This window comes from Marmota monax, unplaced genomic scaffold (assembly GCF_021218885.2).
Source record: "Marmota monax isolate L192 unplaced genomic scaffold, Marmota_monax_Labrador192_F-V1.1 WCK01_AAM20220418_F8-fsc00009, whole genome shotgun sequence".
Classification (NCBI taxonomy): Eukaryota; Metazoa; Chordata; class Mammalia; order Rodentia; family Sciuridae; genus Marmota; species Marmota monax.
The window spans coordinates 25,843,696-25,869,867 of NW_026694710.1; the positions used below are offsets into that span (position 1 = coordinate 25,843,696).

The 26,172-nt window shown below is 47.8% G+C and overlaps 1 protein-coding gene across 2 annotated transcripts in view; it reads right to left on the reverse strand.

Moving 5' to 3' along the window:
• The window catches only part of Afap1 (actin filament associated protein 1), a 135,528-nt gene that overhangs the window by 74,599 nt on the left and 34,757 nt on the right, over positions 1–26,172 (reverse strand). For both annotated transcript variants that reach the window (XM_046423916.2, XM_046423915.2), the window contains exons 2-3: positions 3,492–3,627; positions 1,926–2,020 (exon numbers count right to left, since the gene is read on the reverse strand). In XM_046423916.2, coding sequence (XP_046279872.1) covers positions 1,926–2,020; positions 3,492–3,618 — 222 coding nt within the window. In that variant the 5' untranslated portion in view covers positions 3,619–3,627. The remainder of the gene's footprint in view (positions 1–1,925; positions 2,021–3,491; positions 3,628–26,172) is intronic.

Sequence of the window (26,172 nt, forward strand, 5' to 3'; positions counted from 1 at the left end):
TAAAATATTGAAAGCATGTTAGTATCTTCAAAATTTTTCAGAACATTTTTTGTTAACCAACTACTGCTAAACAACTGTGAGAAGGAGGGCTTCTCTCTACCTTCAGCCAGGCCAATCTGCCACAGCCACTCGGCAGCCAAAGCCAGGGTGTGTCGGGTGCACCCAGGGCTATATTGCCTAGGCTTGTGTCACTCCACCATGGTGACACAATGACAAAATCCCCTAACGACACATTTCATAGATTGTGGCCCTACTGTTAAGCAACTTGTAACTTCATCATCTTCTTTTTTTGTGTGCTGCTGGGATCAAATCCAGGGCCTCGTGCATACTTTTTACTAGGTAAAAGCACTCTACCACTGAGCCTCATCCCCGGCCCTTTAATTTTTTCAAGTTGCTGAGGTTGGCCTTCAACTTATGACCCTCCAGCCTCAGTCTCCCAAGCACCACTGCACTCAGCAGGAATCTGCACTTTTACAAGATGCCCAGGGGTGCTATGACTTCAAAAGTGTTGTCCTAAACAGCAGTGGCCTGTCCAGGACAGAGTGGCTTCCAGGCCTACAGCTGACCCCGTGAGAGCACCGCTGAGAGGGCTGGGTCTGGACTCACAAGACGAGGCTGTGACTCTGCTTTTCCTAGGAATATGGCCTTCAGTAGGCCATCATCACTGCACCTCCACCTCCTCTCCTGGGCGATGGCACACATCCTCCACATGAAGGGTGCTTCAGGCCTCTGTGAAGGCTGGCTATGAGGACCAAGGAGGCAATGTGGCCCTCATCTGTGGTCTAACTTACTGAAGCTTCAGCTACTTGTAGTCATTCTTGGTCCAAAAATATTGTGAGAAGCTCCAGAATTAAACAAGTCATAACTTTTAATTAACTTTTGTCACAGCACAGTGTGGTGACTACTCCACGTCATCACCAGTTATTGGTGTTGACTGACTATGCCTAACTTATAAATGACCTGGGCATGTGTGCACAGAAAACAGCACAGCCTGGGAGGGGTGTGGCTGCTGGGGGCCTTTGGTACCCCGTGGGCCTAGGAGGCACCCTGTAGATGGGGGTACTCTGTACATGAGAATGGGTCACAGGTGATGTGGGAGCCATGTTGGAACCCAGCAAGTGCTGCGAAGGTGACTGGTGGGCACCTCCCAGACCTGGCCCACTGCAGGCCAGGCAGAGACAGAGGTGTATGGGACACGGTCCTGCCTTTCCCTGGCTCATACCCTGACAGGGAGAGAACTGGGTGACTCCTCCCAAGAGCATATACAGAAAGCTAATTGCTAAGTGACCAATTTTGCCCTGACTTTGAATGAAAGTCTAATTTTCCTGACTAAGCAAGTGAGAGAATCATGAAATGCAGAAAATGGTGAAGGACAGAAAAACCTGCGTATGTGAATCTCCCCAGGTGGGGAAAGGCCAAGGAACGAAGAAAGGGACCAAACAGATTTCAAATGTGTAAAACCACACAAAATACACATTCTAGAGAGTGCTCTTATTTTTCCTCTCTTAAAAAAATATTGAACACTATATCTCAGAAGAAGCTTAGCGATGAATACTCAAGTTCCAGGCTAAGGCATTCAGGGTTAACCCAGAAAGAAGGTCAAGTCTTTAGGCTCTGCTGGCGTGTTTTGCCTGCCAAATCCTCATTTTTCGGGGGTTTTTTGTTTGTTTTGTTTTCTTAATTTGCTTTAAGAACAGATTCCCAAGAACTTGTAGCTTCAGCAATCTGCAAAGAAACACCACTTCCCTCTGGGATGGCTATACTGAAGGGACTCCCCACAGCTGCACAGCAGCACTGGGCCTAGAAACAGGCATGCCTCAAGCAAAGCAAGGCCTCGGATCTGGGCTTCCACCACCACATGCCCTGGGGCTTAAGGGCAACCAGACCCCCAGGGATCCAGGGACCAGTGCAAAGGTATCACTCACCAGCCAGGGCTGAGGAATCTCTGGCAGAGGCATCTGAGGGGGTGCTGGCAGGCTGCTGGCCTCTTGCTTCTGAGCATGATCCTTCACTTCAAAACCTGCAAGTATTAACCAAACGCACAGAGCTGAAGGAGGAGGAGCAGGGGGCCTCTAGCAGCTATCCTTCCCCAATCCCACATCAAACACTCTGCAAATGCTAGGCTCTCTTAAGTTCTTACAACACTCCTGCAGGTCAGTACATCCTTCTCTCTTTTACCAGTGAAGAATCTATGGGGAGGAGAAGGGGGGAAGGGGAAAGAAGGGGAGGGGAGAGGAGGTGAGGGAAGGGGAGGAAAGAGACAAACTCTACCACACACACACACACACACACACACACACAAATCAATAAATGGGTTTTTAAAAAGTTAAAGAGCTGAAGAAAGAATTAGTGAAGTGGAAAATATCAGCAGATGCATCCTGAAGGAGCACGCGAGACAGGGCGGGAAGCATGTCTGCACCCACCATCAACCAGGTCCCCACACCATGCATGTTCAGTGTGCTGGCAGATCCGCCACCTTCCTGACTGGCAAGTCAAGTTCTAATTGCCAGGCCATGGCTTCACAGACCAAACACCAAGACACTGCATACCTGCGATGGTCTGCACACATCTCTATAAGGAAGTGTAAAGGAAAGACCCCTACATCTCCTCCAGCTCTGGACCTCCAAAATCCTAACCTGGTGTCCTCAGGAGGGCCTCTGCCACGCTTGTCTCTCACTGGCCTCGCTGGATTCTCCTCTTCAGTGCCTTCCTAATGCTGCAACGATCCCCAACATCCTTGCAGGCCTCCTCAGTCCTATTTTTCTGTCTTACCCATTTTCAGAAAAGTTCACACAGTCCTCAGGCTTGAGGCTACTAGCTGAGGAGGGGTTGTCCTACAGCCCTGGCCCTGGGCTGGCATCTGGGAACATGGATTTCAGGTATGTTTCCTGACTGGTAATGCTGGTTGTGGTGCCTAGGCTGCTCATGCAAACAGCGGGGCTTCTGCTGTACACCTGCTTTCATGAGAATCTGGAGTTCTGGAGGTGCAGGAGGTGCCTACACCCCTGAGCCCGAGTCTCTACGCTGCTTCCCTGAACAGAAACAGCACAGGCTGCCGCACTTGTGCTGTTGAAGAGTCTGCTCTGGGTGACCCTCGCAGGAGGGGGAGCACACACAAGTCCCCAAGTGGGTTCCCAGGGCTCCTTCAGGCAGGGCCGAGTCTCCTCCCTGCCGTGTGATATGCCCTGGGCATGAACAAGTACCACTATGTGCTAGTCCCGCCTGTACTTCCAGCTAATGTTGGGGTGCTCTGGGTGACTCTAGCACACCCACGATTCTACTGACTCCTAAAGGCTTAATCTTTCTATACCCAGAGGTCAGAAGGAGATGGATGTGCCAGGTGCAGTGGATGAATAACTTGGGAAAATTTGGTGAATAAACAACTTTCACAGGTTACTGGACAAGGGAATGCCCTTCAGAAGAAGCAGAATTAAAGTGGTGTCAGAGTCAAAAGAGCCTGGGAAGAGGGCAACGAGGTTGGACGTGACTACCTTTGGGTGACTGGATCCGCAGCAGGATGTTGGTCAGCGCGGCCTTCTTCTCCCTGACAGTTGCAGTGAGATACTCATGGTCCAGGAGTTCAAGAAAGAGGCGAAGTTCCACTATTAATTCTTCCATTGCTGGAAACTAAGGAGAGAGCAGGAAGAATCTCATTAGGCCCATTGATTTGCAAATGCCAAAACAGGAAGCTAAGCCTCACTTGGAGCCCGCTGTCCTTGGCTTGGTGGCCATGGAATGCACACCCCAACATGAGAGGCAAGTGTGCTGGAGCCAGGGACAACAGATTCACGCACCATCCTCTTTACAAAGGCCTCACTCCTTCCCTTTTGCTTTCAGGCACCAAAACTCAGCCGGGAAAAGTGCCAAAGCTGGCTGCCAATAGATGGTGTTGTACCCAAAAGCTTGTGACTCTGCATGGGTGTCGGCATGTGATATTAAATTTCAATGGCAAGGAGGAGATGGGAGATTAAAATGCCGAAGCATTCGAGTAAGCATTCGAGTAAGCATGGCACGGCTTCAGAAGCACACCAGCCTCTGTGCTGCAGGCTGGCTCCACTGCCAGGACGCCAGTGAGCACATTCCACCCCACAGCAAGGGAGGCTGATGCCCGGGGATCCCACCAGGTCTCTCCTCAGATGTCCACAGCCATTTATGCCTGCAGCTGTAACTGACGGTGTGAACCTGGGGAACTGCAAACCCTGCTGGGGGTCCTCATGTCCACACTATCTCTCGACACTGGGGCCTTCCGGGCCAATTCTACAAACCTGAGGGCAAAGGGCAAAGCCACTAGCACCTGAGCACCAACATGCCAGCCCCCACAGGACTCTCCACAGGTGAACAAGGGCCACTCTAAGGTGTACTTGATGCTGACTGTGTGGTAAAACCACTGCTTCTATTAAATCTCAGCCCTTGAGGCCACCCCCCTTTCCCATCCTGTCAAATAAGTGATGCTCCTGCAGACAGAAGCAGGCTGGCTTTTGGAAAATTCACTGGCGCAACCACTGGATTGGGAGCCTCCTTATGCCACTGCTTTCATGTAGATTGAAAGAATGAATGACAGGCCAGCTATGACTATCCAGACTTGAGCACCTGGCAGACACGTCCTCAGAAAGGAGCAGAGAGGGCTGGGCTGTGGCTCAGTGGTAGAGAACTTGCCTAGCAGGGGGGAGGCACTGGGTTTGATCCTCAGCACCAAATATAAATAAATGAAGAAAATACAGGTCCATCAACAATGAAAATAAATAAATAAATTATATATATATATATATATTTTTTTTTTTAAAGAAATGAGTAGAGTGCACTGTCACTTCAAGGTGGATGACTGACAGCATTTTTTCCCCAATGATAAAATTTGAGCTTCCAAGTGAAAATAAGAACTTTGGAAAATGTGTATCCACCAGTGGAAGAGCTTGACAGTCTCCCTATACCAAGAGCCTGTCCTGTCGGGATCAGGAGTGCCATCAACACACCTGAGTCTGCTGATGTTGCATAATGTAGTCTACATCTGCGAGGTCTGCACAGATGTTCTAAAATCACATGTTGATAAAAGATCCACCATAAGTACCAAACAAACCGCAGCACCCAGCATGGCGGAGGAGAGCACAGCCCGGGCCTTCACCTGGCAGTGAGCTTTGGCCGTGCTACCTCGTGTGTGTCAGAATCGCCATTTTCTACAAAGGCTGTTGGAAGCCTCCTGTCCCCAACCACTCCTCTGAGCAAGACCAGGCTTCTCCATGATGATGCCTCGGGACAGTGTGGGTGAAGGAGAGGACCTAGAACGCAGGTGTCTCTACTAAGCCAAGGACAACCTGCTCAGAAGCCTGGAACCACACCGCTCTTCTTATCTCGTTTTGGCAAATGCTGCTGCTTTTCATAAACATGTCTTAAATGTGTTACCGTGAAACAGGCTGATAGAGTTTAGTGAACTGATTACCATCTTAAAATGTGCCAGTTTTAAACGGTAATGTGATAAATGTCCACATTTTCACCCACACAAATAAAAGCTCTTTGGGGGTCTTCAAAATATATTTTCAGACTAATAAGTCCGTGAATTGCTAATGTAGGCAGTTTTTTCATTTCTTCATCCATTCACTCATTCAGCAAACATCCTGTGTCAGAAATACACATCATGCACCTTGACTGAGGAAAACATAATGAAAATGATTCACACAAACACCTACTCAAAGGGTTAAAATGGCCAGTTATTGTCAGGTTCTTTTTTAACCCTAATTAAAAAAGAAGCTGACAATATCAAAATATCAGAAGAGGGTCTCAGTGCAATGCCTAACTTAGGTTCCTCATGGTGCTCTAACTTAGGTTCCTCATGGTGCTCCTACTGAGCACTCTGTGCAGACCTCTCTGAATCTCAGATTTTAACCATCCTGGGGTCGGGGTGCCCAAACCACACCCCTCTCCTTGGGAGAACAGCTCCCAACAAGACCCCGCAAATCATCTCCCACGCAGCACGGCGGCTAGAATTAACTAAGCCTAAGCCAAGCTGTTCAACTGGATTCTCCTTCCTGTATGTTCCACCAGGGAACCAGAAAGGCCAGCCATATCGGGGTCCACAGAGCAGTGTGAGGACACGCACGCCAAAGAGGAGAGCCACCCCGGGAGGGAGAGACACAGCCAACATCTCAGAAGTCAGCTTGCTGGGGCAGGAGACCCCGCGAGAGGAAGAATTGGGTGATGATGTGACTGGGCCCGCAGACTCTCCCACCCCACTGTCAGTTACCTAGGAAACTGAGATGCACTTGAGGTCCATTAGGACATTCATCTCCTTCTAATAAATTCTCATTTTATCTTTTTATTGAGTGAATATGGAGTTAGCTTCTGTTTACCTGATATTGCCACCAAAAGACACTCAAAACCAGTCACAGCATCTCAGGATGCAAAGCATCTCCCTGTCAGAGAGCTGCGACAGACAGTTAGAGAAGGGAACGCACAATAAACCACATTCCACACTTGGCCGTCCTTTTAATACTTGCCCTCTGTGTCCCACCTTCTTAGTAGACACCTATAAGGTTTATTTGGGTTTTGTGGTGTTTTGATATTCTCATGCAGTCTAGCAGTCTCATGCTTTGCTTATCTCCAAACACCTTCCTGCCGCCAGGAGCTCAATCCGCACAGAAAGCACGCAAAGGTTCCTGGACAGGGAAATGGTGTTTCCAGAGAGCTACGGCAGGAAGGCTCTGGGTCTGCCACCGCAAGGGCACTTGTGCTGCCCAGCTCAGAGTGGACATAAATACTGCTGGGGTCAGGTGTCAAGGAACTACAGAAGCACAGCACTCCAGAGAGGAGCCGTCTGCAGGGCGCAGAGACTTGGCAAAGGAGCAGGCAGCGTGAGTGCCATGTAGGCCCCGCCTCCTGGGGAGCACCGGCCAGCACAGGTGGAAGGTGAAGGCAGCGACTCCCAGGCACATGGGAGAAGGCTGTCTAGAACATGCCCCAGCCTCCTGGCCAACAGGCCCCTCCTCCAGGTGTAGGCAGCGGCTTGTAATGGGCGATGGAAGGCACGCCACTAACACGGCACGGCCACAGGTTTCCTTCCAATTACTGTTAATTAAACTGAATGATCAAATAGCTTTTAGAAAGACAACAGGTAAACAGGTGGAAACAGGGAGCCAACTGAGGATCAGGTCAAGGAAGGAAGACAGTGGGCTCACCCCTGACGGTCACTGCACAGTGAGGACGATGGCCCGGTTCTCAGCGCACTTCAGAGGAGAAAGTCCTTTAGCAGTGCAGGTGCACACAGAAATTCTGCCCAGAGGGGGCGACACCCACATTAGCATGGGACTGACTTGCAATGAAGCCCCCTGAATGGGATGGCCACTGAGACAGCTCCACAGAGGACCAATAAGGTCAGAAACTCCATGGCCTGATGTGAAGGAGGAAGGAAACCCCGACTGTGAGGCTGAGGAGGTGCACCCCACTCTTGAGGCAACCAGAAAAGAGCAGCAGATTCGGAAGCAGCTCCCTTCCCTCGGCGATGTTCTCTGCTGGGGGACCCGCTCCCCATTTGCGCACGCTCCAGCTCGCCCCTCACTTTGTCTGGCTTGGCTTTTCGTGTCTGACTTGAACCTTTCCTCAAACACCAGAGCCGAGGTGTGGAGCCTCAGCTCCCTCTCTCCTGGACAGCCAGGGCTCACAAGGCCAGGGAAACCCAGGGACCCCCCCACTTCCTGGTGCCACTCCCTGCCTTGGCTTTAGACAGGCATTTCTTCACCATCTACAGACAGAGAGGCTAAGACTACAATGACACCTTTGCCCAAGCCCACAGGGTTCAAGTCAAGAGCTTGCCTTCCACGTCACAGCCTCTCATGCCATGATAGTGACTCTCCAAGTTTTGCTCACAGAGAACGAGGACACTAACTTCTCCAAGACGACATGTGAATAACCCATGTCCACCACATGGAAAGGCTATTAGCACAGTGACATCCTTCAAGACCACTGTCCAACTGCACCCTACACCACCGTTGTCTAAACTCTTCTCATGGTAAAAACCAGAATCTTCTAGTTGGAAGAAGTCTGGGCAGGACTCATCCAGCTCTCCCGGTCACCTGTGGAAACCCAGTGCAGGGGAGCTGAAGAGGCTCCTGGAGGCCCTGGAGGCCCTGCCATCTGTGCAGCCCAGCCCCCGTCCCAGGGCTCTGCCTGCACAATCACAGACAGTTAAATTCTCATAGGCAAATGCTCATTTGATCCTTACAATGTTATTACAGATGGCAGAAAGGGGAGCAACTGGCCGAGGCAGCAGGCTAAGAATGGGCACATCTGCATGGGAGCCCCTCACTGGGCCAACACCCCAGCCCAATACCTGCCACCTTATACTGCACTCAGACTGGGGTCAAGGACACAGGAATAACTATCTTCCAGGAAAAGCATCTTCCCCAAATGCGCACAGCAAACAGAAGACCTGCCCTAGAACTCTCCCAGGCCAACAGGGCAGCCACTGCAGGCGGCTCCGTAGATGCTCCAGCATCTCAACAGTGAGTCCTCCCCCAAGCCAGAACCACTCAGCTCTCTCATACTGACCAGCGTCCTGCAAGTCCCAAACAAGAAGAGAACAAGTGAGCCAGAGAGAAGAAGAGACAAGAGCCCACACAGCCAGCACACCTGCTGCTGTGCTACGCCATCGGCCCCTGCACTACCCAAAGCCAATCTGTGGCTTGGGCCAGGCCGTGAATTCATTTATTTCAAAAAAACAAATGAGATATGATTCACAGGACTCAAAACCCATTTTAAAGAAGTGTTACTCGTGTACATTAATGACCACATCATAGATTTGAAAACCAGAAGGGACCCTGGAGTCCATGCCCTTATTTCATAAGTGCAGGGCCAGGCCAGAACCAAGGAGCCAGGGCCTCCACGCCCCAAGGGTTCCCTGCTCTGCGAGCTGTGCTCCTCCCCTACCCCCAGCAGGAGCAAGGCCACCAAGCCACTCTTTAGAACACAGAAAAACCCTACCCTACAAACATAAGGACAAAAGTCCACCGCTGTCTCTGAGAAGATGCAACTAAGTGCCAGGCCACTTCCCAGGTTTATGTCACTCAAGTTGTCCTTGGCGACAGGCTCTCAGGTGCTCACTCACCTAGAGGTCAAGTTCCTTAGTGCGACCAGGACAGCTCTTGGTGTCCTTTCCACTGACTGTACATTTTCACCTGAGCTCCTTCCCAGACAGCTCTTCCTTCACACTCTAACCCAGTGCAGAAACCCCAGAGCCCAGATCTCGGTGACATCCAGTATCTGCTCCAGCATCTGCCTCCTGTGGATTCCCTGATGCCCTCTGCTCCCTCTGTGCTGTACACCTGCCTGTCCCAGCTGGCATTCCCCTGCGGGCCACCATGGAGCCTGGGCCTTCCCCAAATGCGCACAGCAAACAGACCATCAGTCACCGCCCCCAGACTCACCTCCTCCCTGGCTCCTCGCCACCCTCTGCCTCCAGCCAGTGCTCTGGAGAAAGCCCCTCCCCATCTCCCATCTTGTCCCACTCCAAGCCCTCCTCCCTGGAATCCCGGTGCTCTGCCCTCCTTCAGCCCTCCTCACTTCCACAGCTCCCTGGGCAGCCCAGGCCTCCAGGGCATGGGGCCTGCATTCAAACCCTAGCTGTGGGGCTTCCTAGTTGTGTAACCATGGGCAAATAAGCAATTCCCCCAAATTATCTCACCCTTAAAATAGGATGGTTGTTAGGAATCTCAGCATTGCAACAAGGATTCAATGAGCACACAGAACCAAGCGTTTTGTCCAGTGGTTGCTATTATCATTAGTTTTAGCATGTTTTCATCTTAGCAAAACCCACTTTAAGACTTGGAATCCAAGAGTGCACCAAGTAGACACAACCTACATACTTCCTACCTTCTAGGTCTATGGAGTCCTCAAACAGCCTCCACAGCAAGGCAAGTCGGGGAAGACTGTTCTACACAGCCCTTTGCAAATATATTTCTTAAATAATTTTATTTTACTTATTTATTTTATGTGATGCTGAGGATCGAACCCAGTGCCTCACGTTTGTGAGGCGAGTGCTCCACCACTGGGCTACAGCCCCAGCCTTTCAAATACATTTTTGAAATGAGGTAAAGTAGGTCATTTCATTGAAAAATTTACCAAATTGTTGTAGAACATTTACACAGATCAGTTTTCATAGAAGAAGCAGAGGAAGTTATCAAGGACTTGCCAGACAAAAAAAGAACCAAGCCCAGACAGTTTTACAGGAGATTATACAAACCCAACCACCATGGCTACTACAGAAATTGTTTCAGAGGATACAAATAAAAAATCTCCAAAGTCTTTCTCTTTCTGCAGCAAACATAACAATGACGCCTTAATCCAAAGGCGATAGCATGGGGAAGAAAATCAAAACCAATCTCACAAATACAATGCAAAAATCCTAAACCAAACCCTAGCAAATGGAACCCTACACAATATATCATATATTAACACGGCGTCTCAAGCACCAGGATTCATGCCAGGAATGTGAGGATTCAACACGTGAGCCCACTTACAGTCCCCCACGTCGGCGTAGCAGATGCCACGCAATTTGCTCCACAGACCACACACAAGCCTTCCACAGAATCCAACACCTTCAATATTCTTCAGAGATGAGAGTGGAACTGATAAGACAGTTCTACAGCTTGACAGAATGTGTACGAACGTTAACATGAAAAAAGAAACAAAGAAACAGGACATGTTCATGAGGGAACACCTCAGGGGTCCCAGGAGGGAGACCAAATGGAGGAGTCCCAGGTCCCCTCCTCCAGCATTGCGCTGCCAGGACAGGCTAGTGCACCTACGTGACACGCTTGGGGCTGAAAGTATTTCAGACTTCACAATTTCTCAGATTAGGAAATATTCATGTAGACTTCCTCAATTAAGTAAGCCCAATCAAAAAACCAAACATCTGAAACCTTTTGAACGTGATGCTGCACTCAAAAAGTCGTGATGTTGGGGCATCTTGAAGTTTCTATTTTCAGATTAGGGGTGCTCATCCGTGTTAGCCAGAGACATTAGAAAAGAGAAAGCAGAACCTTAAAAACACAAAAAAAGTGAAATCATTTGCAGCTACTGTTAAAGTATACCTGGGAACCAAGAAAATCAATAACAATACCAAAAAGGATGATAAAAATGTAATAAAGTAGCAGAAAATATGAGAAGTTGTCCATGTCTGTTCTCTATCAAACATAAACTGCTTGAAGATACAATGGAAGATCATATTTATAAGACAATAAAAAGTGAAGTACTGGATGGAGCTGTAGCTCAGTGGCAGAATGCTTGCCTAGCCTGGGTGAGGCAATGGGTTTGAGTCTCAGCACCACATAAAATAAATAAATTAATGAACTGTGTCCATCCACAACTTTAAAAAGTTTTTTTTAAGTACTTAAAATAATTTTGCAAGAAATGTGCAAAACTTACAAGGGAAACTTGAACCACTCCTGAAAGACAAAAAAGTGAACCAGAATGAACAGTCATCCTTGCCTTTGGGGGGGACAACATAACACAGAAAGCTGTCAGTTCTCCCCAGGTTAGCAAATGCAGTTAGTGCCTTTCCAACAAATCCACCAGCAAGCTCTGCTTTGTTTTGTTTTGTTTCTGGAATTAAACAAATTGATTCTAAGGTGCATATGGAAATAAGCACACAGGGCTACCTCAGGACAGTGAAGAGGACCCCAGTCCCTCAGTCTGTTAAAAGGTGACAGCAAGGCTTTACCATTACAATGGCACCAGGGTGCAGACTCCCGGTTGGATTGGTTGATTGGAAGACAAAGTCCAGATATGGACCCAAGTGCATGTGGAAACACAGCATGTGATTAAAAGGCAGTGCCTCAAAATCAATGAAAAAGATGACAACTTCATAGTTGGGATTAGTAGCCCCAAATGGTAGCCACTTTTAAAAAAATAAAATCCCATCAAGAGATGAGCAGATAAAGACATTGTGATAGATATACAAAAGGAGCTCCATTATGTCATCTGCAGGAAAATGGATAGAAATAGAGACCATGATTTTTCAACAAAATAAGTGAGACACAGAGAGAAAAGTATGCTATGTTTTCTCTCATCTGTGGAAGATACAGGGGAAAAACAGAAGCCCTAAAGATAGAGGAGACCATCAGGGTGGAGGGAGGAGGCGGGCCGAAGTGGTGGAGCTGAGCTGTGGCCTGTGTGGACTGCAGTGCGATGGTCCCGCCCTCTGTATAGCCGAGATGCCCCAGTAAAAAGTACCCACTGATGTCTCTCCACACCTGTGCTGTAATTCCTGATTTAAGTAGTGTGCTAATAAATAACTCGTACTATGAAAAAAGATAAAATTGAGTACATAACGTACATAATGTGCCAAGAAAAAAAAAAAAAAAGGTATTTGAGAATCTGAATATAAACCATGAAACTACCCAAGTCCTAGAAGAAATGGCAGAGGAATTCTTTCACAACCTGAGTGTGAGGAATGACTGGCCAGCTGGGGCCAGAGGCACATGCAAAGAGAAGAGGATCACCCTCCCGCAGAGCAGGAAGCCAAGTTCCCTGCGCCCACCCCCACCCAGCACCCACCTGCTCCTCATGCCGACTTCCATGCCCACCTGGGCCCTCCCTGCCCCTCCTGCAGGTGTGAGGCTCTGAACGCCACCTGCTGTCAAAGAACCTCCTCCCTTGTGCTGTCATTTCCAAGGACTTCTCCCAGCCCCCCATCAGAACCCAAACTCACCAGCCCTGGTTGTGTCAGAGGTGTATCTCTTTGCACTCCTGCTGGGCTGCACACCATGGCAGTTCTGAACAACTCTGTTCCACGCCCATCCTGCTTGTTCTGCCCACAGCCCTGCACATGCTCCAGCCTGCCTGTGTGATCCCTGTCTCGTCCCCAGCTCTTCCACCTGGCTCTCCATGGCAACCGGATGCCCATGTGCACTGTGCTGAGGGGCCCCTGTGTCTAACTCCTCCACTGGACAGGGGCAGAAGGTGATCGCCACCTGGCACACCATGTATGTGTGGTGAATTAATTCACTTCTGTGTGGCTAGTTCTCCATAACACAAAATTCCTGAGGTTTGCCTGAACGAGAAGACTGCAGAGATGACAGATTGTCCTCTCACAGTAACTCTGTCTCCTGTGACCTCTCACAATACACTCGTGAAAAAGACCAACTCCAATGAGTTTCTTTTCTCAAGCAGTTGACCCCCACCTGTCCAGAGGCCTTCCCTGATGAGCAGACCAGGCGTCACCCATGGGTACAGAACCATGCAAGTTAGGCGGCTGACGCCCAAGCCAGAGCTGCATATTTTCCCTTACAGGGTTACAGTCCAGGCTCCCCACAGGCTCTTCCAAATATTTCCACAGGCCTCTGTAGATAATCTATGGTTAACATTTTTTTCTGTGCTAGGGATCTGCAGATAATCTAAATACTTAAAGGTTGATCTAAAAAATCTCAGCAATGCAACCTAGCTTTAGATGCTGCCCGGTGGGAAGTCCCCCTGGGGCTGCAAAGAGGCTCTTTTAAAATGGAGATACCACTGCCTGAAAGACTAGAGAACTATATTTTCCTGGCTTCTAGTTCTCTAATCTATGATGTGCTTTCTGCCCCACAGGCCTGCAGTGAAGATCCAGGCTGAAACCGAAGCCTGGGGCCCCATGCTTATCAGCATAAATGTCACTGGAACCTGAGAAGAGCAGGGTCCATGCACTCTCCAGGTGGTCCCAGCATGGACTGAAGTTGATCTTCCAAAGATCCACCAGGATCCCAAAGGAAAGGCAAGAGAGTCCTAAGACAAAGGGGGACAGAAACTCGAGTGGTAAAATACTGTTTTATTTAGAGAGTTTACAGGGAGGTGCAAGAAATCTCCAGGAAAAATTCTAGGCCCAAGGACAGGGAAGAAAAATGGAAAGCAGAGGCCCTTCCCATGTCTGAGTCACATTGTAAAAATCTGTGACAGGTTCTTTTTTAATTTCTAAAAGGTTAAATCTGATAGTTCTTTTGTTCCCTACCTGTATGGATTTAATATCTGCTAAGAAGCTACAAACTCCTTTTTTCCTATCTGTTTGTACATGTCTGTGCACACCTGTTTACTGTGTGCTGTGTCGACATATGTGTTTACGTCTGTATCATTTACATGGTACCAAACTTAGATATAAATAAGCAGTCATAAATTTTTAAAAAGAAAGAAAAAGGAATAAATCCAGATGCCTGTTCACATGAAATTGGTTACATAGATATGAGTAAAGATGTCTTTAAGATTACTAACCCACAGGTTTTTAGGTAGTCTGCCAATCAAGAGAGCATTGATTTCTATAAAATATTTAAGTGCAATGTCCGTTACTTTTAAAGATTTTTTTCTTTGTCAGAAATAACTAAAAATATAAATAAGTTGTAGAATGTCTAAGTAAGTTGCAAAAGGTTTCTGGAAGGTAGATCTCAAAATTTAGGTATGTGATTAAGTTGGCTATACTCAGCATGGTCAGTTAAAGTTACTTACGGGTTTTCCCCCCTAAGGATAATCTTTAATATGCCAATCTGTTTAGAAACATCAAGGGCTCTTTAAAACATTGATCAGCTCTTATCGTTCAAGACAATTTCTTGTGTCTGTTAGGTTTTGTTACTTAGGGAAGCTAAGTCTTAAAGGTATTATGGTTTGTACTTTTAAATGATTACATGTAACTGATTAAATAAACAACTGTTATGTATATATCTGAGAACCATGTGAGACTTACCTGAGTTTTAATGTAAAAGTTAAATTTAGTTAATAAGGGCATCAGGGGCTGGGGATGTGGCTCAAGCGGTAGCGCGATTGCCTGGCATGCGTGCGGCCCGGGTTCAATCCTCAGCACCACATGCAAAACAAAGATGTTGTGTCCACCGAGAACTAAAAAATAAATATTAAAATTCTCTCTCTCTCTCTTTAAAAAAAAAAAAAAGGGGGGGGGGCATCTGTGTAATTGTGACCCCAACCATTACTGGCTTCTCTAAATATTAGATATATTCATGTTCTTCAAGTACATCACCCTTTAAAAATGTATACAAGCCTTTAAAAAGCTTAGGAGAACATTTTACCAAGTTGGTGTTCTCCAAAATAAAATTGTCTGTACCAACAGTCTCCTTCAGATTTATATAGAAATAACCAAGTTGGTTGGTATTTATGTCATTTAATACTTTGTAACTGGATAAAGGTAAGCTGTTCTTAATAAGTTTTATACACACACATATAAATATATATATATATATATATATATACATATACATGTTTCTCTTTACACTGGGATGGGAATTTAAATGTATTTTTGGAAGGTAATAAGGAGAGTTTAAGTGAAGAGCTCTCTTAGCCTTTCTTCCTTATTTTTTAATTTATTTTTTAGTTATAGGTGGACACAATATCTTAATTTTATTTTTATGTGGTGCTGAGGACCCAAGTGCCTCACGCATGCTAGGCGAGCGTGCTACCTCTGAGCCCCAACCCTGGCCCTCTCTTAGCCTTTCTATTTGATTCATCTTTCAAATGTAATGTATTACATTAGCTGACACTCAGATAGATTCAGGAAATAAAATGTGAGACTTTTGTACAATGACATTTTAGAAAGAGGCAAAGATCAGCTTCAAAAATAAAAAAATTTCTTTATCTAAGATTTGTCAACAGCCCAACCTCCCCTGAAATAAGACTCTGCCTCTCACCCTACTCCATGTTAGGATGGCTCCAAAGTAGGCCCAAATTAAGCACACTTAAAGTTATGTTCAAAAGATAGATTTTTTTTTCTTATAAGGAGTATTGAGATCTCAAAATAAGCAGGATATAATACATAACTAAAGGTTTGGAATTATTAAAATCATGTTTCTTTGTTCATAGCTATCATACAAACTGAATGTGGTTTGCTCTTATAATCTCATTTTTGTATTTTCATTGTAAAACTTGGTAACTGTTGCCTGTTAGCCTTCTGCAGAAGCACTGCTTCTGATTGGACAACCTGACACTAAGTCATCAACCTATAGGACAGAAAGGGTATAAAGCTAACTTTAAGTACTAATGCTGACCCCAATTAAATGGAAGAGGTAACTATGAAATTATAGACATTGGAGTTAAAACCCAGTACTCCTACTTCTAAACTAGTGAAACTTGCCTGCTGGATGTTTAAAATCAAAACCTGGAGACCAATGTCAAGGAAGTAAAAGGGCCAAGAAAAAATTAGCCAATATTCTGGCCCTTGCCCTCCCGGGTCAGCCAAAACTCAGGGAACAACAGCACTTCTCTAAAGACCTTGGAACTCCAGTGTGTCATCTGGCGTCCCAATCATGGGGATCAAGAGGACCCTAGAGAACAGGAAGCCAACCAGTGCACACTCAAAAGGAAAGTCGATGGAGACGGAAATGTCCCTGAGCTTCTAAGGGAAGCCACATGTGGTCTCAAGACCCTGGCCTGTCCTGGCAGATGGCACAACTAGTAGAAAAAACATACAAGGAGCCTAGAGGCTTCTCACAAGTTCCTAAGAGTGATTGCCAACAAATCTTAGCTGACTCTAACAGTAGAGAGAAAAAAAATTCAATTTTGACCAACTTGGTCCTGAACACCTGTCAGGAGATTGTAACCAAAGCACAGCCATATAAAGACATTTAAACGATAAGACAATGCTTCTTTTATGTAAGACAAACATTTGTGTCAGTCCTTCCAAATGTAAGTAAAATTGGGAGGTTATAAAGACCTTTCTGGAGTGCTTAATAAATATCACAAAAAGCTCTGTCAGAGTCACAAGTTTGTTCTGAGTCAATTTGAGACCTGTGTTTCTTTTTTGCTGGTATAATTATTATAAGTTGCTCGAGCCTCCTCTGGGATTTGCAATTTATCACTTTCAGCCTGGCGACTTGTTTTAATCAAGACCTGGAAAGAAGACAAGCTACAACCAAGCTGGGAAGGACTTTATCAAGTGTACCTGATATGTTAAAATGGGGAGAACTCATTACCATGGGCAATTTCCACTTCAAAAAGTTAACATATCTAGAATGGGTGGTAATGCCAAAGGGTACAAGGACAAAAATGAAAACGAGACCAAAGAGTACACAAAGACAAAGGAGTACTTGTGAGAAACAGAAAGTCCAGTGGTCATTTTCAGAATATAGTATACTCTAAATATAGAATTTAGCCTTAACTGGGATGTAAGATACAATTGTAGCAATTTTAAACATAGTCCTTCCCTTTGCCAGTCCCAATTTTAAAAAGAGCCAATTGTGTAGGTTGTAACCCTGAGCTCCTCCTATCAGGGCAAGGGGCAGTGAAGCATTAGAGATGAATTAGGACGACTGCCCACATAAGCCTGCTTGCTAGCCAGGCTGGGTGCACGCCTTGTGGAAGAGGTAAAGTTTGCTTTGCTTAACTACTTTCCAGCACATATTTGATTCATTCCTTGCAGCACCCCAGGATCTGTAATCCTATATTATTTTTAAAGGAAACTCAGCCCTCCCTCCATTATCAAGATTAACTTGAATTGGATCATAGGCCTACAGGTAAAAGCTACAACTTTACTTCTTCCCATACTTGTATTGCATTATAATCATGCACAATAGTGAAATTCACTGTTCACACTTGCACATGATACAGCAATATAACTTGGCCAACGTCATTCCCCAGTATTTTCCCTTTCCCTTCCTTCTCTCCTCCTTCCCCGGGTCCCTTTCCTCTACTCCAGTGACAATCCCCACACACACCTTTCTTTTCCTTTTTCCTCTCTGGCTTCCACATATGAGAGAAAACATTAGACCCTTGACTTTCTGTGTTTGGCTTATTTCAAAATGCTCCACCTTTAAAACTGACTTTGCTGGGCTGGGGATATGGCTCAAGCGGTAGCGCACTCGCCTGGCATGCATGCGGCCTGGGTTCGATCCTCAGCACCACATACAAACAAAGATGTTGTGTCCACCAAATACTAAAAAATAAATATTAAAAAATAAATAAATAAATATATAAATAAAACTGACTTTGCAGCAAAGATTTCTTTAAATAAGATACAAAAGCAGAACTATAAAAGAAAAACTCTATAAATCTAACTTCATAGAAATTTAAAACGTTTGTCCTTCAAAAGATACTTTAACAAAAATAAAACAAGAAACCAGAGATTGGGAAAAGATACATATCCAATAAAAGACTAGCATGCAGAACTTATTTTTTAAGAACCTCCTACCTACTAACACTCAGACAGTCCAATCTTTATAACTGAAAAAAAAAAAACTAAACAGACACTTTATCAAAAAATATATATAAGTGACAAATAAAAACATGAAAAGATACTTCTCACCATCTGTTATCTGGGAAATGCACATTCAAGCTACAGTGAGATGTCACCACCGTCCATGAAGTGGCTAAGATTAAAAAGGCCCATGCCTCATGTGGGCTGGGGTGAAGGATCCAAGCTGCGGACAGGAGTGGAGTCAGTACATGGCCCTGGACAGCAAGTGCAGCACACTCCCATTGCAGGAGCCTGCCACTCCACTATGGGAACTCAACCACCTTCTCCACATGACAGTCTCTCTCCCAGAAGGGAAAAAACTGCTTGTTGTGGGGAAGTGGGGAGGGAAAGAAATTCTCCTGTGCACCCAAGTGCAGCACTGGTACACACGCAGCTACAGACACGCAGTGCCCCTGTGCTGCTGACATTTTACAGAGGTGAGGGTCAGAAAACTGTCTAAAAGCCGTCTTGGAGGGATGAGGGAAGAAGAGGCTGAGAGAAACCGGAACTTCCCTAAGAGAGACCTGTCGCACAAGGGCGTTCACAGCCGACCTGCGACAAAAGTGAGACACTTGAAACAACCCAACCCTACAAGCACGTGGGAAACACGAGAATGAGTGAAAGAAACTGTGTCACTACACAACGGGTGAGTGCTTGCCACAAAAACCCCCGGACCCTGCACTCACACGCCCGCCCAGCATTCACCCATCACCAGCTCTTACTGAGTTGCATGTTCAGGTCTATGACAGATAATAGACACACAAAAAGTAACAAAGAAAGAGCCCTCCTGGTTTATCAGTGGAAGCAGACACAGAAGGGTCAGGGTGGCCATCTGTCCTGGGTTGGCCCAGCACAGTTCCGCTTCACCTGCTAGTCCACCTGTCCTTCCGCATAATTACCCAGCGAGCCCTCTTCCATGTTCAAATCGCTCCTCCATTGAGCAGCTGTTAGTGGCCATGTCTTACAAGGCTATGGGAGGCAGGATGGCTGGGCTGCTTTCCCTCCTTCCCTAGCTTCAGCCCACTTCATCTCTGAGGGCCTCCGTCCTTGAGGATGGCCTATTATTCCAAAGGACCAAACAGCACGAGCAACCCCAGTGTCCAGAGAACAGGCCATCCCAGATGTCTGTGCACACAGGGCATCGTTGAGCCATGAGAGGAAGGGCCTCCTGACACACAGAGCGGCAGGGCGAGCCCTGAAGGCCCATGCTGAGTGAGAAGCCAGCCATGACAGCGAACGCGCAAAGGCTGCAGGGCCAGCTGGCGCAGCGCAGAACCCGTCTCACCCTGGCCCTGGTGCCCTGCAAACCACGGCCTTCCACGTTCCCCTCGCAGCTGTCCAGGGCCTGATCCAGCCACTCCCAGAGTTTCTAGGGCATTCCTGTATTTCTCGCTTAGGACCTTGGCTGAGGCTCTCAGGAGGACCCTGTCCTTGCCCCTCAGCTGCCCTGTGGATCAAAATCCCTCTGGCACAGCCAGATGCCTCCTGCTCTGAGAGCCTTTTCAGAGGGACTCCCGGCACCGAGCACGGCTGTCTGCTCCCAGGCCCCGTGTAAGGCAGGCTGCCTTGCCAGTTTCTTTATAAAACAAGAAGCTCTTTTCTTCTAATGACAACGAAGAACAGTGAAAGAAGGGGAAAAAAAGTATAATTTATATTTTTATTTATATTTTTATTTTTGGCAATGAGGACTGAACCCAGGGGTGCTTAACCACTGAACCACATCCCGGGCCCTTTTTACCTTTCATTTTGAGACAGGACCTCACTAACTTGCTGAGGGCCTCCCTAAGTTGCCCAGGCTGGCCTTGAACTTGCAATCTTCCTGGCTCAGTCTCCCAAGCCACTGGGATCACAGGCATGTGCCACCACACCTGACTTAATATCATTTCTAACAGCATTAAAATATGAACTACATAAAGATAAGTTTCACAAAATGTGTGATAGGAAGGCCTACACACTGACAACGATGAGACATCAATAATGAAGACCTCAATAAAAGGAGATGGCTGGCATTAGCGGACTGAGGAGTCCACACTGCTAAGATGGTTATTCTCCCCAAATTCATTTAAGGACCCAGCACAGCTCCAAATAAGGTCCCAGAAGCTTATTGGGTTTTGAGAAAAAAAAAGAGAAAGCCAATTCTCTAATAGATATGAATGAAAATAAACAGAACAGCCAACATGCTGAGGGCTGTATTGGAGGACTTATACTACCTGGTGTCCAGGCTGACCCCAAGGCTGCAGCAATCAGTGTGGGGTGACACTTGTGTTCAGATGGATAAAGTCAGGGAACAACTCTCAGTTAAGTGACAGGCTGATTTTTGTCAAGGATGGAATGGCAATTCAATAGGGGTGGACAGCCTCTGGACAAATGGTGCAGAACTCGTGAACTTCAACTGGGAAACGACCTTCACCCCTCAGATCACACCACACAGAACAGCAACAGAGACCTACCCATAAAACTGTGAAATCTCCAGGAGAAGACACCTGTGCGCTTATGGTAGGCCAAGATTTCCAAGGACACCAAAGGTACTAACATAAAAATAAACTGGATTTTTTTGAAAGAAATCAAAAGAATGAGAAGAAAATATTTGCACTACATGTGTCTGACATAGCATTTGCACCAATACATTGGACACAAAGAACACAGAGAGAAAAACAAACTTATAAAAACAGGCAATGGGGTATTATAGATATTTCACCAAAAAAAGACATGAATAGCCAATAAGCATATAAGAAGATGCTAGTGTCACTCGTGATCAGGTGAAGGCACATTAAAATCCCCATGATGCTCTGACGCACCTACACACGACCACAAGCCAAGTGACTGAGGGCTGCAAGTCTTGGCAGAGCAGGGCACACCTGGGGCCTCTCTGGCACTTTGCTGCCGGGAAGGCACCCGGAGCAACAGCCTACAGCTCTCAGTCTGTCATAAAGGTATGTGTAGTGTGATCCACTCACTCCACTCTGAGCTCCACTGCATACATCAAACAAACACATTAGCAGCTTTATTTATTTAGTTCCCAGGAACTGAACCTAGGAGCACACAACCACTAAGCCACATTCCTGGCCCTTTTTATTTCTTGATTTTAAGACAGCCTCACTAAGTGGCTGAGGCCCTCTCTAAGTTGCTGAGGCTGGCCTCAGACTTTTGATCCTCCTGTCTCAGCCTCCCGAGTCACTGGGATTACAGGTGTGCACCACCACACCCAGCTAGCAGCTATATTTACAACAGTCAAAAGCTGAACACAACCTAAACAACCGTTAACAAGCATAACAATTAGCAAATTATCACACAATGCAGTGATTCTTAGCAATAAACAAACCACTAAGAGACAAACAATCCATACATGAAACTCAGATGAATCTCAAAAAAAAAAAAAAAAAAAGCTAGGTGAAAGAAGCTTACAAAGACCAACAAATTATATGATTCCATTTTCAAGAAATTCCAGAGCCAGTGAAGTGCATCTGCCGAGACAGAGCAGATCAGTGGTGGCCTCAGTCCATCGAGGCAGGGAGGACCTAGGACGAAGGCCAAGAGGGAAAGAGAACGAGGGACAATCCTTTGTCTTCATGTTCAGGGGCTCTGTGAGCCAAGGCAGCACATCAGAGCTGAAGACCAAAAGCCAAGGTGGAGTGGGAGGAAGGGTGGCGCGGCAGGCTGCACCTGGGCAGACAGGACTGAGACAACCTGCTGCTGCTCAGCAGCAGTGACTCAGAGGAGAGCAGCGCGGCTCCTGCTCAAGGTGCCCCTTCCCATGAGAAAAAACCAGGATTCCAAGCAGCAGCCAGTGGGGTGGGCCAGTGGGTGCGTCACGCTGACTGCCTTGGGCAGCTCTTCAAGAGGGTCTTCTTGTAATCCAGGGCAAGAAGACAACCCAAGTAAGGGAGAGAACAGCAAAGCACAGTCTCATTAGGACAAAACAATTTCACTGGTAAAGAAAATGAAGAGAGGAGAAGAGTCACATGGCTGGAAAGGACAGGAACAATTCAAACCCAACCCTGTCCTCACCTGAAACTTAAAAGGTCCTGTTGAAGAGCAAAGTACTCCTCAGGGGAGGACAGCCAGCCCGTGGGGAGCCTCACCCAACAGTACAGGATCCCTCCCCAGCAGCCAAGCGAGGCCAGGTGGAAAAGGAAGACAAGGTTCCCGACACCCTGCCCACCTCTGTGCCATCTGTCCCCTGAACAGTGAATGTGCACAGAGGCAGTCAGGTACAGCTGACTGGCAGCCAGGCCCTGTCACACTGCGACCCACTGCCCTTCCTCTCAACACCAAGGCTTAGAGCCTCAGGGACTCTAGTAGCTTCTCCGGGGCTACAGTTTTATGGATGCAGACAGAGATGGAAGGATGTTCAAGGGCACTAGACTACATCGTGGCCCCGGAAGGACTACAATTCAAGGCTCGATGCCCAGAGGGGCTCTCTCTGAGGAGGGTTATGTCCAGAACCAGGTGGCCTCCAGGCTCCAGCTACAAGACCCCCATTTCCAACAGCTGAGAGCACAGGCACTTCCTATTCACCGCCATCTTTCCTACTCGACTATATGGATCCCTTTGGCCACCGTATCATTAAATGAACAGCCTGCCCAAATTAAGTTACTGAAACTGTAACCTTGGGCGGGGGAAGAAAAGGTGGAGGAAGCAGATTTTCCCAGGAAAGCAGATGTTCCCGTTGAATGAACCCCCTCATCTGAAGTCCCCCAAAGTACTTCCTAATGCACTTTACACTGTGCCCTGACCCCAACCAGCTGGGGTGAAACTGCATCACCCACCAGAAGAGGACGTGGTCATCTCCTCCTTAGCCAGCACGGGCAGAGACAGTGGGCCAAACCCACAGCCTGAAAACACAAAGCAGTACCCTTCACCACAGCGCTGTTACCACCATCTCTCACTCCTGTGACAAACAAGGAAACTAAGGCCCTGAGGGACAAGGAGTTGTCAGTCACACCACAGGGGTGGCAGAAGACACCCGGTTTAATCTAGTGCTCTCCCAGCGGTCTGAACTTGGTAAGCAGATGACAACCCCCTTTCCATGGGGCACTGGAGACTGTATGGGAAGACTGGCTGCCACCCTTGCAGCTCCAAGGCTCCTTGTCACATAGAACGTGAGAAGGCGAAACAGGATTTTTAGAAATGCGTCCTCTCTGCCCTCCAGAACTGAGGAGGTCCTAAAACATCTCTGCTCAAACTGCCCTGGGGACACAATGGCCCAGAGGGCTTTGAAGACTCTGACCCTCAGGTCTAGGCTGGGGCCTGAGAGTCTGCATCTCCAAAAGCACCTGGTGACACAAGTGCTGCTGGTCCTTAGGTCCTAAGCCACGCTGTCTCAATACACCAAGGAAGGAGTGTTCAGAAGGTGGATGTGACTAGCAACAAGGGTCCTTAAACAACACCGCTCATGCTGCCCTGGCACTCGCCTCCCACCGCCTCAGGGAGCCCCGGGCCTCCACTGAGACGGAATGCCAACTGCCAAGGAAGTACTCAGTGGAGCCATCACACCCCAGCGCTGCCCCTGGCCCCTGGCTGGCCCTCCACCGTCAGCTCCAACAGGACCTGGAGTGCAGGCACAGGCAGGGCTGGGCAGCCTCAGCCTCTCCTCCTCCGTGAGCATCGGGCACCACCGTCTAACCACCGCCAACACCTATTTTTGTAAATGGGGCTTTGCTGGCACACAGCCCACAGCCCCTGGTGCTTGTTTATTTATCACCTCAAGTCTGACAGGGGCAACAGAAACCTAAAGCCCAAAATATTTACCCTGAACCCCGAAATCTGTGACAGCCTGCTGTCCCACCAGTTGTCTGTGCACAGATGCTGCCTGCCTGTGGGACCTGAAGACAGATGCCATAACCACATGGCTCCCACTGCTGACCGCCAACTGCTCACAGGCCAGGGGAACTCCAGACTGGCTCAGTCTAGTTCAGGCCCCACGCTGTCACTCCAGATGATAAGAAAACACACTCAGAGCACCATGACAGCCAACTACGCCCAAATTAGGGTAGAAAAGAGGTGGCACCCTGATTCCTGGAAGTCTCCTCCCTTCTCCAGGAAAAGCTTGATGACAGCATGTAGGCCCAGCCCCTCATCACCCAGTCCTAGAAAAAGCCCAGACTCCAGACCTGGGTGGAGGTGCCTCACCCCTCGAACACCCCTCCAACACAACTTCCTGCCTTCTGCTCAGGGCATTAGTGGGAAGAGAACCTACAGAGCTGGTAACAAGTCTTTTATGGAAAGCGGCTCTGCTCCAGGTATTCAGGGAAACAGACTCCACCACAAAGGAAAACCTGAAATTCAAGACAAAGGACACTATCTTATCTCTGCAGAAAGGACAGTGCCAATTCAATCAACTCAAAGGCAGAAGGGGCCCATTTCAAGGCAACCCTGGTGAGAGCTGGAAACCGGAACCCAGCAAGCAAAGGGAGGCCACAGGACTTAGCACAGGGCTCACTGTCCCTGAAGCCAGGTGTGCACTAGAGGGACAAAAGGCTTGCAGGCTCTGCATCCCAATTCCCAGGGCCTACCCCCCAGCTCCTGTCAATTATCTCCATGCTTCAGTGGCCCCTTAGGCAGCCCAGCCCAGGCTTGGTCCATTAGGGTCCTATCTAGTCATCAGGAAGTGCTAAGGCCCTGGCTCTACTTCCATCAAGTCTCCTCTGAAAGCCCAGAGGGACAGCCTGGGAGGTCCTGACAGCAGGCATGGCTGAGGGACGGGACTGGCAGCTGCTCTCCCGGGACAGGAGGCTGAAGGGCATCTGCCTCCCGCCCTGGCTCTCCTGGCAGATGGTCCTACCACTGAGCGTGTGGGTGCAGGGACATACGTCAGGGTGTAATGGAAGCTGATTAGAGAAGAGGGCTGTCTCTCTCACACACTAGACGTTCAGGGTCCAGGACTGCGTGCTCACGGGATCCAGCTCCAGGGAAGCCGAGGACAGCGGCCTGGGCACCACGTCTGGAGGGCACTGCACATTGCTGTGCCTCTCCTCCAAGCCAGGCTGGCCAGAGGCTGCTTGGGGTTTCGCCTCCTATGTGAAGAAGTCAGCACTGTCCTTAACACAGGGAAATCCCTCAATGTATATTGACAACTACACCCTCATCATCATCAATATGATTCTCATCTGTAAAACAGAAGTTTGTAAAAAATCTCACCTCAATGTGGCCAGAAGAATTAAATGAAGATGATAAGTCACTTGCCTCCTAGATGGCCTCCCGTACTGAGTTCTCAATAAACTGTAGCTCTTGCACCCAGAGATCCAAACTTAGTCTCCTGAGTATTTCATGGGTCACCAACAAACCCGGGGAGAACTGCTCTTCTAAACAGCCATTAATTTTTAAAAAACAATAACACATTCTGTAGGTAGATATCATTTTGTAGGTGAGAAAACTCTCAAGAAAGAATAATAACTTTCTCAAGAACATACATTTTAGGAATTACCAGCTCAATATCCCTTCAGTCAAAAAGGCAAAAAAGCTACTCTCTCGCTTTACCATTTACACAGGAGGGCAGATGGCTGAAAAGGGCTTTTATTAAGGAATTAACCCTAAGGTCCCGATGTGACAGAGAATGTTCTGTATGTGACTGAACACAGGAGGGCCCTCCTCGGAGAGCTTTGTTTGTAGGACACAGGCTTTCCACCACTGGGTCTAGTCTGCTCCCCAGGATTAGGTCCAAGCTCACCTTGGGCCTTGGGCCTTCACTCGTCCCTGTGACATCCCTGTTGCCGAGCCCAGTGGCCCAGCTCGGTCCTCACCGCGCCAGTTGGTGGCATCTGACATGCAGCCCCCACCTCCTGCTCCATCTGTCAGCACCTGGCTGTACTGGTGCCTGCTCTCCTCTCCCCACTGGGAAGGCCATGGGCTGCCTTGGCTTTCCTGATGCTCCCCACTCCCAGGTGACAGCACGCAGTGCGGTGGCTGTGAGTCCCTCCCTACACAGCCTATTCTACATTCTATCTTCAGCCGAGGCCTCTTTCCTCCATTCCAAGCCTGGGTCTCCA